The 18,240-nt window shown below is 36.4% G+C and overlaps 1 protein-coding gene across 3 annotated transcripts in view; it reads left to right on the forward strand.

Annotated features, from left to right (window-relative positions):
* Positions 1-18,240, forward strand: part of tbc1d22a (TBC1 domain family, member 22a) — a 133,495-nt gene that overhangs the window by 29,733 nt on the left and 85,522 nt on the right. Inside the window, exons 6-9 of one of the 3 annotated variants that reach the window (XM_052555271.1) lie at positions 4,467-4,595; positions 7,676-7,738; positions 8,047-8,112; positions 16,463-16,577. In XM_052555271.1, coding sequence (XP_052411231.1) covers positions 4,467-4,595; positions 7,676-7,738; positions 8,047-8,112; positions 16,463-16,577 — 373 coding nt within the window. The remainder of the gene's footprint in view (positions 1-4,466; positions 4,596-7,675; positions 7,739-8,046; positions 8,113-16,462; positions 16,578-18,240) is intronic. The other 2 variants (XM_052555272.1, XM_052555273.1) reach the window with 2 other exon arrangements.

Here is an 18,240-nt window from a genome sequence, read left to right on the forward strand (position 1 = left end):
GCACTTAACACATATGAACGCATACTTTAATTATACTTATTTATATATACTTAATTTTATTATACTTTTATACATACGTGTGACGAATGGGGCGGGGCCGAGAGCCATGGGAATCGTAAGATATGGGAAATAGTTGCATTTTCGTTTGAAATGGGGCAGTTACTGTGCTTACGCGAAAAGCAAAAATTCAAACGGTAATGCAAGATTTGCAATTGCATTTAGATTGTCACAATTTACGCATCCACATATGGAAAACGCATTTAGTTAGCACTATAATGTGAGTTTGGAGTAAATATATGTTGTTATTTTCATGTATTGTTGTACTTTGACACTGTACTACTAAGTAGTGATGGGAGAAAAACCTTCAAAGCTTTGAATTTAATTAACCAATTGCTTTGCAAAAGTGTTTCACAATTTCAAATCGCTCAAACTCCTTAAATTGCTGGCACCAGCTACAAAAAACTGTAAATGCAGCAAAAACTAAGGCTAAAACATGCATTAATAACAGCTTTTACAAACCCCAGTATAATATATTAAATGCAACTGACAAACCATCAAATAGCGTTAAATATGAAGTGTCCGAAGAAAACAAACTTTCTTTGTTTCTTGGAGGGCTTTTCTAAACAAGCCAATGAGAGACTATTAACTACTACTCTTAGTATAAAAAAGGTATGACCTAAAACCCCCCTTACAAAACAACAACAGCTTAGTAATCATCTAGCAAACATCGAGAGCATCCCAGGAGTTGGCAAGGAACTAGCTAGTACACACTAGAAACCACCTAGAACACTCTAGTAACTGCTTAGCAACTACCTTGAAAAACCTAGGAATCATCTAGAAGTGCCATATCAATGTAACATCTATTAGTTGTCAGCGCAACTAGCAGTTTCACCGAGTGATTCGTGTTATCAGGGGAAATCAATGCTACTTTGGAGTCTTCTTGGCTTCCTGTTTCATTTCCTGTGACGACTGCCTCTTCAGGCATGACACTTGAAAGCCAATGAAACCTGTTGCAGAGAACGTCACATCTATCTGATCTCTAGACACGATGCCAACAACACTATAGCAATGTTTGCCCTGTAACAGCGCATTTTGTTATTCGAGGAAATGGCATGATTACCCAGACGAAAAGAGCTGTGGTCTTCTCTCTGGTCTGTTTCTGTACAGCTGCCCAGATGTGTAGAAGTTTTACCCACAATCCCCTGCTGCCTTGCTTGTTTGTGGGTGTGACAACAATAACTGCTGAAAAATTGGCTTGTACTAGTTTAAAAATGCAGTTATGAGGGTTCCAAAATAACATTTTGTAGGTGTAAGATAATAATAAAAAAAAAGACTTACCCCAGTGTATCATATTCTCCGTGATAACTTTATTTTTATTTTTTTGGGGGTGTAAGACCCATCTCTTTCTCACCCACCCACACTCGGTGAAATAGCACACGGTGGGCTTTAATAAATAAAAGGATAAAGCTGTGCAGATGATTAAATGGTGGTTTCAGTTGCACTAATACGAGGTGTTTGAGTAATGGCGTCCCGTCGTGAGCAGGTGGGAGCGGGTTGATGCAGAGCCAGCGCCTGGACATAGACCTTACGCGCGTGTTCATCCAAACCCAGCTGCTGGGAAACATTTATTACCGGCCTGTTGTTCTTGGACCTCTGCACCTGCTGTGAACAATGCCCCGTTCTCTCCCTCCCCGCATCTCTTTCTCCGGTGACAAAATGAGAACAACAGCTTTATTTCATGTTTATTTCACCTGATGCGGCATTCACACACGAGTGCCAGATCAGCGGTGTCATCTTTTGTGGATGTTATTAACGAGAGCAGTTCTTTTTGTAGATTATGTGTTACAGTGATCTTTGAGTCTGGAAGTTACCGGTTCTGGTAGAGGTCTGCAGAGACATTATATTGCTGGTGGAAGCTAGACGGTAAACAAGACCTTGCCACCGACCTGACCCAACCTAATTTTAAAATGGAGCACATTGCTCAGTATTTATACACTGCTGTTAAAACGTTAGGGATCAGTAAGCTTATAAATTTATTAGGGCCGGGACTTTAACGCGTTAATTGAGATTAATTAATTACACAAAAAATAACGCGTTAACTAAGATTAATTAATTACTGAAACAAAATTCCCGCATTTTTAATAACGTATTTTTGCACAGCGGAACGTTTCTCACTGGATGAGTTTCGGCGGGACCGATTATACTGGAGCACCGACTAGCGTTCGCATATCACAGCAGCACATGATCGAGCCTCAAGTATCACCTCAACGCAAAACATTTAGCAGCTAGCGTGGACTTTACACTTTATGTTGAACTATGTATTATTTTGTTGGTGCAACAGTTTATGTTAAACTCTTTATTGTTTTGGCCAAGGTTATTGAGAGTTGGACTTAGTATGTTATGGCCTCTGAAGCAACAGAGAGATGTTTTCTAATAGTCAGTGTTTCCAATGATCTGAATGTAATTGACAGTATTGTGTTTTACTTAAAAAAAATACACTTTACAGAAGATTCCAGCACCTATAAGCTTCCTGAATTTCTGAAATGTACTATTTCTAAATTGTTTCTAAATATGCTATTGCTACACTTCATGGCAAAAATTGCACTGGTCTGCTAGACTTGGGTGAACAAAAATAAACAATATTTTGTTGCTTAAGCTTATTCAGTCATTATTCAATGGTATACTATAAATCCATGTGAAAAAAATTACTTCTCACTGTTCTCAGGTCAAATATTTATATGCGATTAAAATGCGATTAATTTCGATTAATTAATTACAAAGCCTCTAATTAATTAGATTAATTTTTTTAATCGAGTCCCGGCCCTATTATTTATATATTTTTTTAAGTCTGATATGCTCATACAGTTTGTATTTATTTGATCAAAAATACAGAACAAAAATGTAATATATTTAAATATTATTATATTTTAAACTAATGCAGTATAATGCTGAATGAAGAATACTACAGTTTTCATACCCCATGATGCTTTTGATTTTGATTGATTGATTTATTTTTTTACATAGTTTTTCAGGATTCTTTGATGAAATATAGTATAAATGAAAATATTTTCTAATATAAGTCTAATATAAGCCTTTACTATCACATTTGATCAATTTAACACATACTTGGTGAATAAAAGTAAAAAAAAAAAAAAAAAAAACTTTTTTATTTAAAAAAAAAACTTTTAAATCATTTTGAACTTTTTATGCATCAAATAATCTTAAATAGAAATGTATAACAATAAAATTCCAGTATTCAAAAGTTAGAAATAAACATAACTTCTGGCATCAAAACTTTATGCTCAGTGGAAAGGACGAATAAAAACACAATGCTTATTAAAAGATATTTTGTGTAATCTAGAACCTAATATAGTAACAATATTCTCCGTTTGAAAAAGACAGGTAGATGCCCGTTCTCATGTATGTGGCCATGATTATTATAGAGTAAGGAAACCTCATTGAGGAGAAGTTTGTCCTGATCTTGTGAAGCAGTTTGATATTTGTGCTGTTAGACGGCTCACTTATTCTGATCTAATGCCTAGTGACCTCTCAGTATTGCCATTACATCACTTCTATTGCCCTTTTAATGTCTTTATAACGTTTGCTGGATACGTCTGCTAATGGAAAAACAAATATATTAGGGAAATGATCAGATCTAAAAATGAATGCAACTTCCGATATGTTAATTTTAAGTTCTTATCAAGTAAACACAAACACTGTCAGGTTTGTCCAATTATGCAATAAAAAAAAAAATTAGAAATGTAATTTCTATACAATTACACACACACACACACACACACACACACACACATATATATATATAATACACTGTTTTCTAAAGGTCCGTCAGGTCATAAGTCTATAGTTGAAGAAAAACTCCCATGCACATCATCAGGTTTATTTATTACCATTTCTAACTTTGTGGTGCGTTTATTTTTTTCTTATAATAATGTGAACATTATTTATAATGTGTTAGTCTGTAGGACTTAATTACATGTACATGTGTTAATGGAGCGTAAAGAAGAGCTCTCCTTGGCACACATACATCTTGTCACGAAACCCGTCTGAGTGTGGAAGTAAAAAATAGCCACATGGGGGAGCGTCTCGCGTGATAAATGGATTTCTGTGCTTGTAGATTTTCGTGCAATCAATTACTTTATCAAGAGACTTTCTTTTCTGGGCCTGAACATCTGCTGCGCTCTCATTCTCTTGCTGTGGCAAGTAATAAGAGGAAATGTAACTTTAAATGTGACTGATGTCAACTTTTGGGCCCCAAACTCCGTGAAACCTTCAAACTTTTCCGAGTTCTGGTTTCGGCTGACTTGATGCTAACCGCTATTGTGCTGGTTGCAGGCAAACAAACATTTTTGCTGGCGAGGTCAGATCTATATCAGATTGATTTAGAGGGATCTTGTCTGGCCTGGTGTAAACATTAGTTTTTGGATTTGCTCGTTTTTGTTTTACAGGGGTACCTGCCAGCCAATGCAGAGCGGAGAGAAAGCACATTGCAGAGGAAGCGGCAGGAATATTTCGGCTTTATTGAGCAGTACTACGACTCCCGTAATGATGAACATCATCAGGACACATACAGACAGGTAACTACATTTAATTCTACATGCTCTTGATTAATGATAAGAAGAATTTTTGGTAACACTTTAGAATAAGGTTCCATTAGTTAATGTTAGTTAATGTATTAATTAACATGAACAAACAATGAATAATACATTTATTACTGTATTTATTCATCTTCGTTAATGTTAGTTAATGAAAATACAGTTATTCATTGTTAGTTCATGGTAATTCACAGTGCATTAACTAATGTTAACAAGCACAACTTTTGATTTAAATAATGCATTAGTAAATGTTGAAATTAACATGAACTAAGACTTATAAATGCTGTAGAAGGATTGTTCTTGCTTAGTTCATGTTAATGAAAGTAGTTAACTAACATTAACTAATGGAACCTTATTCTAAAGTGTTACCGAATTTTTCATTTATATAGCGCTTTTCTAAGTACTCAAGCGATTAAGATACAAACTGGTTTTGTTACTCCGTATATAAGCATTATTAGTCCAAATTCTCATATCTGTGATGTTAGAACGGTGAGATATGTTAGATAAGATGCTGTCTAAAATAAAATCAAGACAGCAGGAAAAATACTAAAAAGCTCCCCCTTTAAACGTTGTCCCACCGCAGAACTCTCAAGCTTCTCGAGTGTCCAATAAATTCAAATTATGCAGCGTTAGAATTTTGAAATGCTAAATTGTTTTTCAACTGAAGTAGCAATATGTTTGAAGTACCAATACTTTTTATTCCAAACAGTATTTAAGTGTCATTTTTAGCCGTGTCCCACATTTTGTGTGCAGCCCTGTTTTTGCATGACTTCTGTGCATTGGTGTAATGTAAAGCTCCTTTAAATGGTAACACTTGCATCATTTGGTAAACAGACAAATATACAGCCTTTTCCCATTTTTCTTAATTTGTTAAAAAATTATTATTTTTCTAATATATATAATACATCATGGATGCATTTGTCAAGTTCAGCCATTCAACAATGGCTATAATATATAATTTTATAATAAATAATTTTTTAAAATTTTTATTATAATTATTGTTATAGCATTCATGTAATGATACAAACTGGTAACATGGTTGAAATATCAAATCTCATCAATTCATATAAAAAAGTTATTTATAGAAAGAAACTGCTGCTTTTTGCTGACCATTTGTTGAAGGGGACACAAATACACTTATTTTCTAGGATTTTTATTCATATTTTGTGACTTAGTCGTCGAAAAAGGCTTCCTACAGTGCTCGAGAATACTGCTAACTGAACTTCATGCAGGATGGCAGCAATAATTAGCAGAACCAAATACTCTTGAGATGATTCAGATCTTCCTGTGATTTCCTTTTAACTTCCCGACTTCCCTTACAGCTCTGCGCAGACAGATTCTGTTGTTAATAGAAGTTTTTTTTTTTTTTTAAGTTCAAAGCAAGCAGTTCAGTTTTGCCAGGGGTTGAATGTAATGTAGTCAGGGTTTTGGGTTGTTTTTGTGTACTGATTGAGGTTTTGGCAGCAGCAGTGTGTTAGCTTTGCCAAAACACTGTTATATTAGGCGCTCATAAGTGTTTAGAAATGCCATCAACAGATAGTCTTTAATATTTCGACGCAGAGGAGGAAAAGATGACAAGGAATGTTTAAATCTCCAGTGTATTGGCAGGAGGATGTGAAGATCAAACTGTTGCTGTCACTCTGATAAATGTCTGCCTGATTTAAACCTGATCACTGGCGTTGTGAGATTCACACATTTTTTTCCTCTCACCTCTTGAAAGCTATGTATGCGTGATTCTCACAAAGTCTGTTAAGAACATTTCTTACATATGAATCCAAAATGGTTGTGATAAAATAAATAAATAAATAATAAAAAATAAAAATATAAATCTGTTATTTTGCATTTTACAATCCTTCTTAGAAATGCAGATGTTTTCATGATCGTACAGCTTCCCCAAGTTTTTAAGCACATATCCCTAAAATCGGGAGAACAATATTTAATTGAATAATTTTATTTGAATAAAATTTTACATAAACTGAAGAAAAAAAAGAAACATTTGAATATATGTTTACTGTGATTGTTGTTATTTTGTAGTTTGTGTAATTAAATTTTGAAGGTAAAATGATGCGCAATATTTAGTATGCAATCATATAAAAATACATTCATTCAAGATTTAAATATAAAATTAAATTTGAAAATGTATTATTATCATTAGGGATAAAATGATAAGTCGACATTATCGCCAACATCGACCAAAAATTTGACACATCGAATAGTCATTTAATCTAAAATGACCTAATATAAGAACATGAAATGAACACAAAACAAATTCAGCCGAACCTCAAGCGGCTGAGCGATGTTTGGATAAATATGCAAATATATGCTCTCAATATGAAATAAACATCAAAAACTGACAGCAGTGAGAAAGCAGCAGTTAAGAACACATCGGATAACAACTCTGTAGATTAGTTCGGTCTTCTAATAAAGTTCTGTCATGTCACACTTATTTATATGCACTTTATGCAATAGATTAACCTTAAATCAAGCAGCTTTACAGGATTGAGCATGCAAAACCAGAGTCAGTGTTGCTTTCAGTTAGAATTGCAACTTGATTTTCTGTTATAAAGCAATTCTTCAAGTGTAGACCTAATGATAAAAATCTTTTTATTAGTGGGAATGAGATCAAGTTTTTGAATACAATAGCTTATCCAAAAAATTAAACATCGTATCACTTATCTTTATTTTGTTTCTTATCCATATGAGGCAGGAGATTTAGTTACTACTATTTGTTTTCTTTTTTTCATACATCTAATTAAATTGTGAATGGTCTTTTGTGTGCCAAATATATTATTTGGATAAATTAATTGGAGTTACATAATATGATTGTCAAAAACTGAAGTGATTTGTTAAAGTCAATATTTTAACTAATCGCACAAGCTGACTAATCAAAGTTTACTGATTATTCACTCCTGCCGAATAAATAATGTTCATGAATTGTGGATTGGAATGCTTCTCCTCATAGTGGAAATGTATTTGTGTGTTTGTCTTCTCTCAATTCCATAACTCTTCATGTTCTTGGCATCCACATTTTCTGTGTGTGTGTGTGTTTTCTGAACCATCAGATTCACATAGATATTCCCCGGATGAGTCCAGAAAGTTTAGTTCTGCAGCCCAAGGTAACCGAGGTAAGGACAGATGGACCGCCCAGAGTCATGTCACATGCTACTCTCCCCCAGTCACTCCATCATCAGCCATCTATCTGTCTATCTGTCTGTCAAACTCTCATTCTGGTCAGCCAGCTGAGTCTCGAGCCTGAAATGTTTTGTCGGAAAGCGTGTGTTAAGGTACACAGGAAATAGAATACCAGAGCAGGAAGAAGAATTCAGTGAGTTTCTTCTCAGGCGTAGCCTCAGACGGCCAGGCTTGTTCCTCGCTGAGCTTTCTCGCTAGTCTGTTCTGTCCTAACCTGCTTGTGCTCCTCTTTTCCCTGCAGATACACATTGACATACCGAGAACTAATCCTCTTATACCTCTCTTTCAACAAGCTTCTGTGCAAGAGGTGAGACTTTTGCACCACCCATTTTACTCAGCTTGACTCGTTCACCCTCACAAACTCACACCCAACCACTAGAAAGAAACAGAACGAACATGCTTATGTCGTTTCAAAACCCATTAGATTGTATTTCCTCCATGTGACACAAGAGGAGGAATTCTGACTAGTGTTTTCCATACTTTTAAAATGATTGGTGAAAAAAAGCTTTCAGATTTATAAAGTCTTTAGTTTTATCATATTTATAAAAGATAAATACAGCTTTCCGATTCTTTCCGGAAAAAGCCGAGCTCCTTGAGGTGTGTCGTGGGCGGAGCTATAATACTGATGTTCCGTGTTGTTTCCATTAACATATATTCACTTATGTGCTGATTTCCAACAAAATACACAAATCTGATGCAGTTTTATTTACATGAATGGGGTCTTATATCACAGGGACGGCTCCATGTTTTAATAGCAAACGATGTGAAATCCAGTGTCGACTTGGGCCGTGTTTATAAAACATTCGTCACTCAACTGACCAGAACACAAACGCATTTGAAACACTCCATTGCTGCCCTGGAAAAACAAACTGCATCCACTGTTCGTGTAATGCTTGGTTCTTGAGGAAGCTGAACACTGTAAACTTTCCCTCACATCCAAAAATGCACTTATTTGGAGGCATTCTCAAACAAATCCTATGCAGCGCTGCCGACGATTTTGAAGCGCGTTGATGTGCGCGGTCTCGCTCTCCTCTGGCCAACGTGTGCGCAGGCATGCTTCTTGGGAGAAATGCTCATATAAGGACTTCCGTTCTCGTCCACGTCAATAGATCCCGGAAGTAACATTTTCGGCACAAATTCTCAGTCATTCTTCGAAATTATTTTTTACAACTTTGGCCATGTTTAGAATGAGAATCCATCTCTTTAACACCGTGAACAACTTTGAATACACGGAACACCATTCTACTCCCCCTTTAAATATATGCTAATAAAATAAAAAAGCTCCTAAAATGAATGTTTTGTATGACTTCAGAACACTTTGAATGTAGGACAGAAGTCATATAGACCCCTAATGGTGCTTTACATCATTTTTGAATCTTAGAAAATGTCAGTTCCAATCCATGGGTTGACAAAAGCAACCCATGCAGTTCTTAAAGATCTCCTTCTGTATTGTTTGGAGGACTGTGTGTCATGCTGTTTTGAAATGACCTCAGATGAGTAAACAATGACTTTGATTTTAAGAACTAATCCTTTAAACGGAGTTCATCCACATTGAGTCGGCTGGCTTTGAAATACTATTGCTGTATACTAATGACTTCTGTGCCACTGGGGCATGCACTAACAAAAATAAATAAATAAATAATAATAATAATAATAAAATACTGGTCCAGACTGCCTTACGGTCTTCCAATATTTTTATATTTTTTATTATTTTTTTTATATATACTTGTTGCCGTACATAACCAGACCCAATGCAGGCTTGAATTGTATATTCATATCATAACATTTTGTGTAATGTGCTTGCTGGATGTCGATGCATTGTGGCCCTGAGCAAGATTCCTCCTCCTCCTGGTGCCTTTCAAAAAATTATTCTGCATTTAAAAATGACTATCAAAAAGCATGCAGTGTTAAGTAAAAGTATGGACAAGGCCTCCACTGTGGATGTCTCCTAACCAAATAAATGGATAATGTATTCGCTTCAGGCGCTTCAATGCACTCCAGCTCGCTCATTGATTTCTGCTGCCTGGTTTAGTGTCTAATTTCCACTATGTAATGGGCTTCTGGAGGAGAGCGAGATCTTGCCATGCCTACCTTGAGGAGATGGGAGGGTACGAGGGAGAAAAGAGGCAGGAGATGTCAGCTATGTGGAGAAACTCACATTACCAGTCTAAAGTCTTTGATAAATGGAGCTTTGATCATAGAAAAGAACGCAGATGAGAAAGGCACACCATTTGATCGACAGGATCCAGAAGAAAAAAAAAAAACAAGCATGAGCTGCCTTGTACACGTTTATTGTTTAGGGCTCAACATGCGAGATGAGTTTATTTGGGGATGACAGATACATTACGCCCTGAAAAGAGCGCGGGAGATGTCAGTTGCATGAGGCAGAGATAAGAGAAGAGAAAGAGTCTTCCATTTTCCCTCTTGATTTAAGTCAAACTTCATGCGTCTTTCCATTGAGCTGACAGCAAGGTGATGCAAAAAAAATAAAATAAAGTCACCATCACTTTAAATTAAGGTGTTGTTTCCAAATAAAGGAATGCAAAAGTGCCACAAAAGTTCTTGGTTTTTGCAGTAAAAAGATTCGACTTAAAAACAACATCTATAGTTAAAGAACTGAAGTTACTCCAAACTCAGACACAACACTGCATCTGTATTTATAAATGTATTTAAAGAATGGATTTGATTTTGCCAAGTAGGACATGTTCATGGATCACATATTTTTGTCAAGTTACTGATTAATTTGTCATCAAATAAGACACAATTTTTCATCAAATAAGAGAATTTGCATCGAGACAGTAGTAAAACAATTAAAATTGAACCATGCTGTTGACAAAAATGACAGCAGAGGGTAACACATGCATGAAAAAATGCGTGTGTACGTTATGTTGTTAATGTGCTCTTTCCATAACAAAATATTATGTTCTTGTTAAATACTATGTTTTTGTTAAATATTGAAACCATTTGTTTAATATTTCATGATGCTTTCTTAATATATAATAGATAAAATGTTTGAGTTCAAGTGCACTTCTAATCAAAATCTCTAAAACTGTTTGCCAAGCTTACGATTAAATTAAAAAAAAAAAATTAAATTTAATTTAATTTTTTTTCCCCTCAGGCTAGATCAACCAGTGCACCTAGGCCCAATTTACAGTAGTGCGTTTTTGTTTTTAAAATTGCGTTTAAAATTACCCTTGACATACTTCTCCGAACGCTGACTAATTCTATAGCAACTGGGGATTCTAACGGCAGCTGTGGTGTTGCGCTGACTTTACCGATTAGGGATTTGCTCTTTTGCTTAGAAGGCGGGGCATCGTTTAGTACAGTGGCCATGTTGAGTGTTGCATTTTTCCAAATTCAAAGCTATACAAGTGACATGTCTTGGGTATTCTATAGTCTTTGACTAAACTAAACTAAACTAAACCAAACTAAATTTACCCCTAAAATAAGAAATGATCAAATGATGTTTTTGACACATCCAATAGAGCTGTAGTCAAGTCCAGCTTTGTCAAGTCCAAGTCAAGTCCAAGTCCAGGACTAGTCGAGACCGAGTCAAGACCGAGTCCAAAGAGGTTCGAGTACAAGTCAAGTCCAAGTCCAAAAGTTTCGAGTCCAAGTCAAGACCGAGTCCAAATGAGAGAAAAAAGGGTCCTCTTCAAGACCACATACTTAACTACTGATAATGTTTGTGATGTGAGAGACAGCATATCTCCTATTCTAAGAAAATTAATTTACATTATTATTTGTAATGATCAAAAAGCATGTGCAAAGTAAAAACTCTGTAGGACAGGGGTCTCCAAACTACATCCTGGATGGCCAATGTCCTGAAAAGTTTAGCTCCAAATGGCCTTAACACACCTGGAAGATTAGTGTGTCTAGTAAGAGCTTGATTAGCTGGTTCAAGTGTGTATAACTAGGGTTAAAGCTAACAGGGGCGTTACACAAGATCCCGGGCCCTATGCAAAAAGGCAGTCCTGATGGGCCCCCATGCCCCCCACCCATGAAAATATCCAGGTAAAATAAAATATATTTCAGATTCATACTTTTCAAAAATAAACTATAAAGGACACTGGCCCTCTAGAACAAAATAATTTGAAGGTCAAATGATTTTTATGTACGTTATTTTCATTTTATTTACTTAATAATGCTGCTTTTGCTGACATTATGTCTGTGGTCAAAAATTTAAATGACTGATGCCTTGCCTTGGCACAGTGCACAGACACACGCAAAATTCGGGATATGACAAATGCGTGCAGCAAGGCTAGAAGGGATACGTTTGGCTTTACTGGGCATGCGCACATAAATACAACAATATTTTTGTTATACTGTACTAGTGCTTGCATAGACTCGGCGCTGTTGGAAATAATTATGCATGCATTAACCATAATGCATACAAAGTGTTTGCAAGTACGACGTAAATTTTAGAATTACAATATTGCGTGGAGCTGTTACTATATGACCTTATGTTGCATGTAAAAATAAAATATGTAATGTAATAATTAGGGTTGTGGCAAGGATAATGGCTTAAAAAACGAATAACGGACAAGGAATAATTCTGCCTGAATACTCGGCTGAAGCTGACACAGTCTGGTGTTTGCTAGATAACAGGTGAGCCAGGGGATCAGCGCCAGAAGTGAATGAATGTAAACTTTATGAGTGAAAAGAGCGCAAATCAAACACCGCATTGTTGTCGCCTCTCTGCACATCTCTCAGAAATCAGAGCGTTGCAAGAGTAATTTTACCTATAATAATACATCATACACGTTATAGTATTTATATATATTTATATATAAGGCAATGATTTAAAGCTTAGGCTACGATATGATACGAATGAATGTAATAAGGACAGCGCGCTCACCAATCAAACAGCTGCATTGCGCGTCTCAGTCTGTCAAAAACCAAACCAGTTCTCTCTCAAGAGTAGGCTAAAAATCATCTTAGATACGGATACATTGTCTACTTTTCCTACATGTTTGCATATTTACCTTTTGCTGGTTTGCGCGGCACACACACATCTGTTTATTGAAGTTCATTAACATTATACTCGCTCAAAGTGTTAAAAATAAAAATGTAATAAAATAAATTAATAAATGCGTAATAAAAATGTGCGCATTGAATGGATTCAGTCGTGTTCAAATGATCACTAAACGTTTGTCATGACATCTCTCTGCTTGCATGATAAATATTATTTTAGAAATTAATAACTATTCTAGTTTAATACGACATACTTGTTCAGTGATAACTACGAAAAAAAAAAAAGTCATAATGGTCTTATCAAGTAACTGTACGACGCTGTATCCGAATGCAGATAGGAAAAAATGTGTGATTGCTACAGATACAAATACTGGCTGTTATATGAAAATTTAAATATGTAATGTCATAATTATAAAGTTTTTTTAAATTTACATATGTAGGCTAATTGTTGCATAAGGCTATACATTAATAAGCGTAGTCGAGTAACTCAAGCATTTTTAATTAAAAAAAATCGACTAGTAGAAATGATGTTTTTGACACATCCAATAGAGCTGTAGTCAAGTCCAGCTTTGTCAAGTCCAAGTCAAGTCCAAGTCCAGGACTAGTCGAGACCGAGTCAAGACCGAGTCCAAAGAGGTTCGAGTACAAGTCAAGTCCAAGTCCAAAAGTTTCGAGTCCAAGTCAAGACCGAGTCCAAATGAGAGAAAAAAGGGTCCTCTTCAAGACCACATACTTAACTACTGATAATGTTTGTGATGTGAGAGACAGCATATCTCCTATTCTAAGAAAATTAATTTACATTATTATTTGTAATGATCAAAAAGCATGTGCAAAGTAAAAACTCTGTAGGACAGGGGTCTCCAAACTACATCCTGGATGGCCAATGTCCTGAAAAGTTTAGCTCCAAATGGCCTTAACACACCTGGAAGATTAGTGTGTCTAGTAAGAGCTTGATTAGCTGGTTCAAGTGTGTATAACTAGGGTTAAAGCTAACAGGGGCGTTACACAAGATCCCGGGCCCTATGCAAAAAGGCAGTCCTGATGGGCCCCCATGCCCCCCACCCATGAAAATATCCAGGTAAAATAAAATATATTTCAGATTCATACTTTTCAAAAATAAACTATAAAGGACACTGGCCCTCTAGAACAAAATAATTTGAAGGTCAAATGATTTTTATGTACGTTATTTTCATTTTATTTACTTAATAATGCTGCTTTTGCTGACATTATGTCTGTGGTCAAAAATTTAAATGACTGATGCCTTGCCTTGGCACAGTGCACAGACACACGCAAAATTCGGGATATGACAAATGCGTGCAGCAAGGCTAGAAGGGATACGTTTGGCTTTACTGGGCATGCGCACATAAATACAACAATATTTTTGTTATACTGTACTAGTGCTTGCATAGACTCGGCGCTGTTGGAAATAATTATGCATGCATTAACCATAATGCATACAAAGTGTTTGCAAGTACGACGTAAATTTTAGAATTACAATATTGCGTGGAGCTGTTACTATATGACCTTATGTTGCATGTAAAAATAAAATATGTAATGTAATAATTAGGGTTGTGGCAAGGATAATGGCTTAAAAAACGAATAACGGACAAGGAATAATTCTGCCTGAATACTCGGCTGAAGCTGACACAGTCTGGTGTTTGCTAGATAACAGGTGAGCCAGGGGATCAGCGCCAGAAGTGAATGAATGTAAACTTTATGAGTGAAAAGAGCGCAAATCAAACACCGCATTGTTGTCGCCTCTCTGCACATCTCTCAGAAATCAGAGCGTTGCAAGAGTAATTTTACCTATAATAATACATCATACACGTTATAGTATTTATATATATTTATATATAAGGCAATGATTTAAAGCTTAGGCTACGATATGATACGAATGAATGTAATAAGGACAGCGCGCTCACCAATCAAACAGCTGCATTGCGCGTCTCAGTCTGTCAAAAACCAAACCAGTTCTCTCTCAAGAGTAGGCTAAAAATCATCTTAGATACGGATACATTGTCTACTTTTCCTACATGTTTGCATATTTACCTTTTGCTGGTTTGCGCGGCACACACACATCTGTTTAGTGAAGTTCATTAACATTATACTCGCTCAAAGTGTTAAAAATAAAAATGTAATAAAATAAATTAATAAATGCGTAATAAAAATGTGCGCATTGAATGGATTCAGTCGTGTTCAAATGATCACTAAACGTTTCTCATGACATCTCTCTGCTTGCATGATAAATATTATTTTAGAAATTAATAACTATTCTAGTTTAATACGACATACTTGTTCAGTGATAACTACGAAAAAAAAAAAAGTCATAATGGTCTTATCAAGTAACTGTACGACGCTGTATCCGAATGCAGATAGGAAAAAATGTGTGATTGCTACAGATACAAATACTGGCTGTTATATGAAAATTTAAATATGTAATGTCATAATTATAAAGTTTTTTTAAATTTACATATGTAGGCTAATTGTTGCATAAGGCTATACATTAATAAGCGTAGTCGAGTAACTCAAGCATTTTTTATTAAAAAAAATCGACTAGTAGAAATCAGTAGTCTTGCAACCCCTATACTGTACAACAATAATTAGTATTTCATTATTGTAAAGGGGACGTTTGAGGCGATCTAGGTGTAGATGTAAATAAGACACAATCTAACAGGTAGAAAATTAAATTAGAAACATCTAAACTTTTCAGGTCGCAGCAAATGCACCGCTGGTCATGCACATCCTTTCCCGGAACAATACTGAAAGCTAAGATAGAGAAACAGATGGTCATAGCTGAACAAGGACAGCCATTTTTTAAATGAATCTATTAGCAGAGCTACTGAAAGGGATGTTTAGTGCTGGAAATCAATTTATTGTTTGCTGAAACTTCTGCGTCATCATGGAGAGCGGGTAATGGTTGCCCAGCAACAGCAGACGCCACTGGAGCGCGAGCGCAGGCTACAGAGTGCTTTGGAAATATAGAGAGCGGCGCGCCTAGCGTTTTCCACACGTTTTCAGTCACGACATCATGCAAATGTGGTTTTGTTTTGAAGGAGAATTTTTTTATTTTATTTTTTTGCTGGACTCGGTCGAGACCAACTAGAAGACTTGGCGAGTCCAATGGCCAAGTCCGAGACAAGTCCGAGTGCAAATGCAACGAGTCCGAGACAAGTCCGAGACGACAGAAAAATGTCTCGAGACCGGACTCGAGTCCAAGACCAGACTCGAGTACTACAGCCCTAACATCCAACCCTAGCCCAAACCTAATCCTAACCCTAAAATCTGATTGTTCAATTGCAGTGTTGTGCCAGAACCCATAATCATATAAATCCAGGAACACATCCAACTTGGCAAAACCACAAATAAAGCGAAAGCCCCATCTTATAATAAATATGCACACAGCTTCTTGTAATTTCTCACCTTGCTGTCTGTGCTATTGAATGTTGTGATGTTAATGATTAAAAAGCTCAGAAGGCTTAATTGATTTTCTTAATTGATTGCTGGCTGGGGTGGCTGATCCCACTGTGTCTCTAATTAAAACCGTTTGAGTGACCTTGTACGCTCAAATTCTACTACTAACTGTTTTTGTGTTGTATTGCATGAATCAGTATATATCAATTTCTGCTACTTTCAAATGTTGAACATATATTCTGATGTCTTCTCCTTTTGCTGCTTTTAACTAGATCTTTGAGCGGATTCTGTTCATCTGGGCGATACGTCATCCAGCCAGTGGTTACGTTCAAGGCATCAATGACCTTGTCACACCCTTCTTCGTCGTTTATCTTTTCGAGTATATCGGTAAGTCAATAAACCTTTTACAATATGAGATCTATAGTTATGTATAGGGCCCTGACAAACTCCAAAAACAGCTCAGCTGTGTAAACTCACTAGTTTTCTGTTCTTCGCTTTTGGTGTTAAGTCAGCGTGGGTGTTATATGCCCAGTGGCATGAATTTTAATATAATTTCTCAATCACAATTTCATAAAATTTGTCATAACCTGCCCCTTTAAACCTTTCCAAGGATCTTCATTTTCTTTGTGAGATTCAATCGTTGTGATTGTGCCCAATGTCTTTCATTTTCTTGACCTTTACACCTTTAAGTGCTTGATTTCCAGTAGACTAAACGGGATGTCCAGACTAATGATTTTGAAGGGCCCAGAGGGACCCTTCCAATGGACTTCTGAGACCGTAATAACCTGAACCAAGCAGTGAACAAGGGTGGCTCAATTGATGCCCTCAGTGGATGGAGGATGGGGGTCTTTTCCCCAGGCTCTGCAGTCGCTGGCATCCATGGTGACACGTTTTCCTGGGTCTTTGACCTTGTCTAATCGTGAGGAATCAAAGCCTCCACTTTGTTTTTGCAAGTTCCGTCCAATTTGTCCTTCAGGCCTGAAAAATACTCTACTCAAGTACACAAAAGCTTTGCGTGACAGTGGTTGACCTGAAAGAGAATGGTTATGTCGCATCAGTGCTCATTAGCATACATTTCTGCCCAACTTTGTTGCATTGCCTCCAATGCAGTTGCTCATGTCATCGCAAATCACCCACTCCCTTGAGAATGAGTGACTTCTGGGTGCTTTGTCACACCAAATCGCTGTCAACGTGAATGCTCCTTTCTGAATTATGTTGTAAGCTTTTGTTAATGCAGTGATTTTTATATTTGAGAATGTGTATTTGAAGCTTGAGCAATGTGTAATCATACAAGACATTATTGCATTGAGTATGTTTCAGACCTAAGACATTATGCAGTGATATGTCTTGGTTTTTATATACATTTGTTATTTCCTTTCTTGTTTTCTCCCAGCACTGTTTCTTTCTGGGCTCATGGTGAAACGAGATGCTTAATTGTTCCTTCTCTGAAAGGCGTACTTTATTTCTGTTTTGTATGCCTCTGTGTTTGTATACACTGTGTGTATTTGTCATAAGATGACGACGATGCCTTAAGAAGGCCCCTATTCTCCTATGATAAAGATGTTTGGGAGAACTCTCTCTCTTTAGTGTGTGTGGAGCAAAGTTTGGTGTACCAACTTTCTAAGCAATTTATTTCCCACAACTCCACCCGGCGCAATAAGGCATGGTGCCATGTGTGACAGATACTCATTCAAAGTGTGCTATGTGGGCCAAGTGCTGACTGCTGAGGGCAAGCAGTAGCAAAACATCACGGCTTTTAATTTTGACGAGAGACCCATATCCATCAACGCATGTGTAATGGCAAACGCCAAAATTCACTATTTGTTTACAGTGTATGGGAATGTACTTTAAATTATGAGTAGCTTGGAGAAATATACTGTTGCAGCTACAATCAGTACAGATGAATTAGCGATCAACTACGGATAAATAGTTCATACAGATATTAAATCTGTTTGACTTTGAGATTATTATTAGCATGAGATTATTAATGTATTAATCTCATGCTATTCCACATTCAAGGATCCTTTTGAATGTTATTCAGTTACAGTTA

Source organism: Carassius gibelio, chromosome B4 (assembly GCF_023724105.1).
Source record: "Carassius gibelio isolate Cgi1373 ecotype wild population from Czech Republic chromosome B4, carGib1.2-hapl.c, whole genome shotgun sequence".
Lineage (NCBI taxonomy): Eukaryota > Metazoa > Chordata > Actinopteri > Cypriniformes > Cyprinidae > Carassius > Carassius gibelio.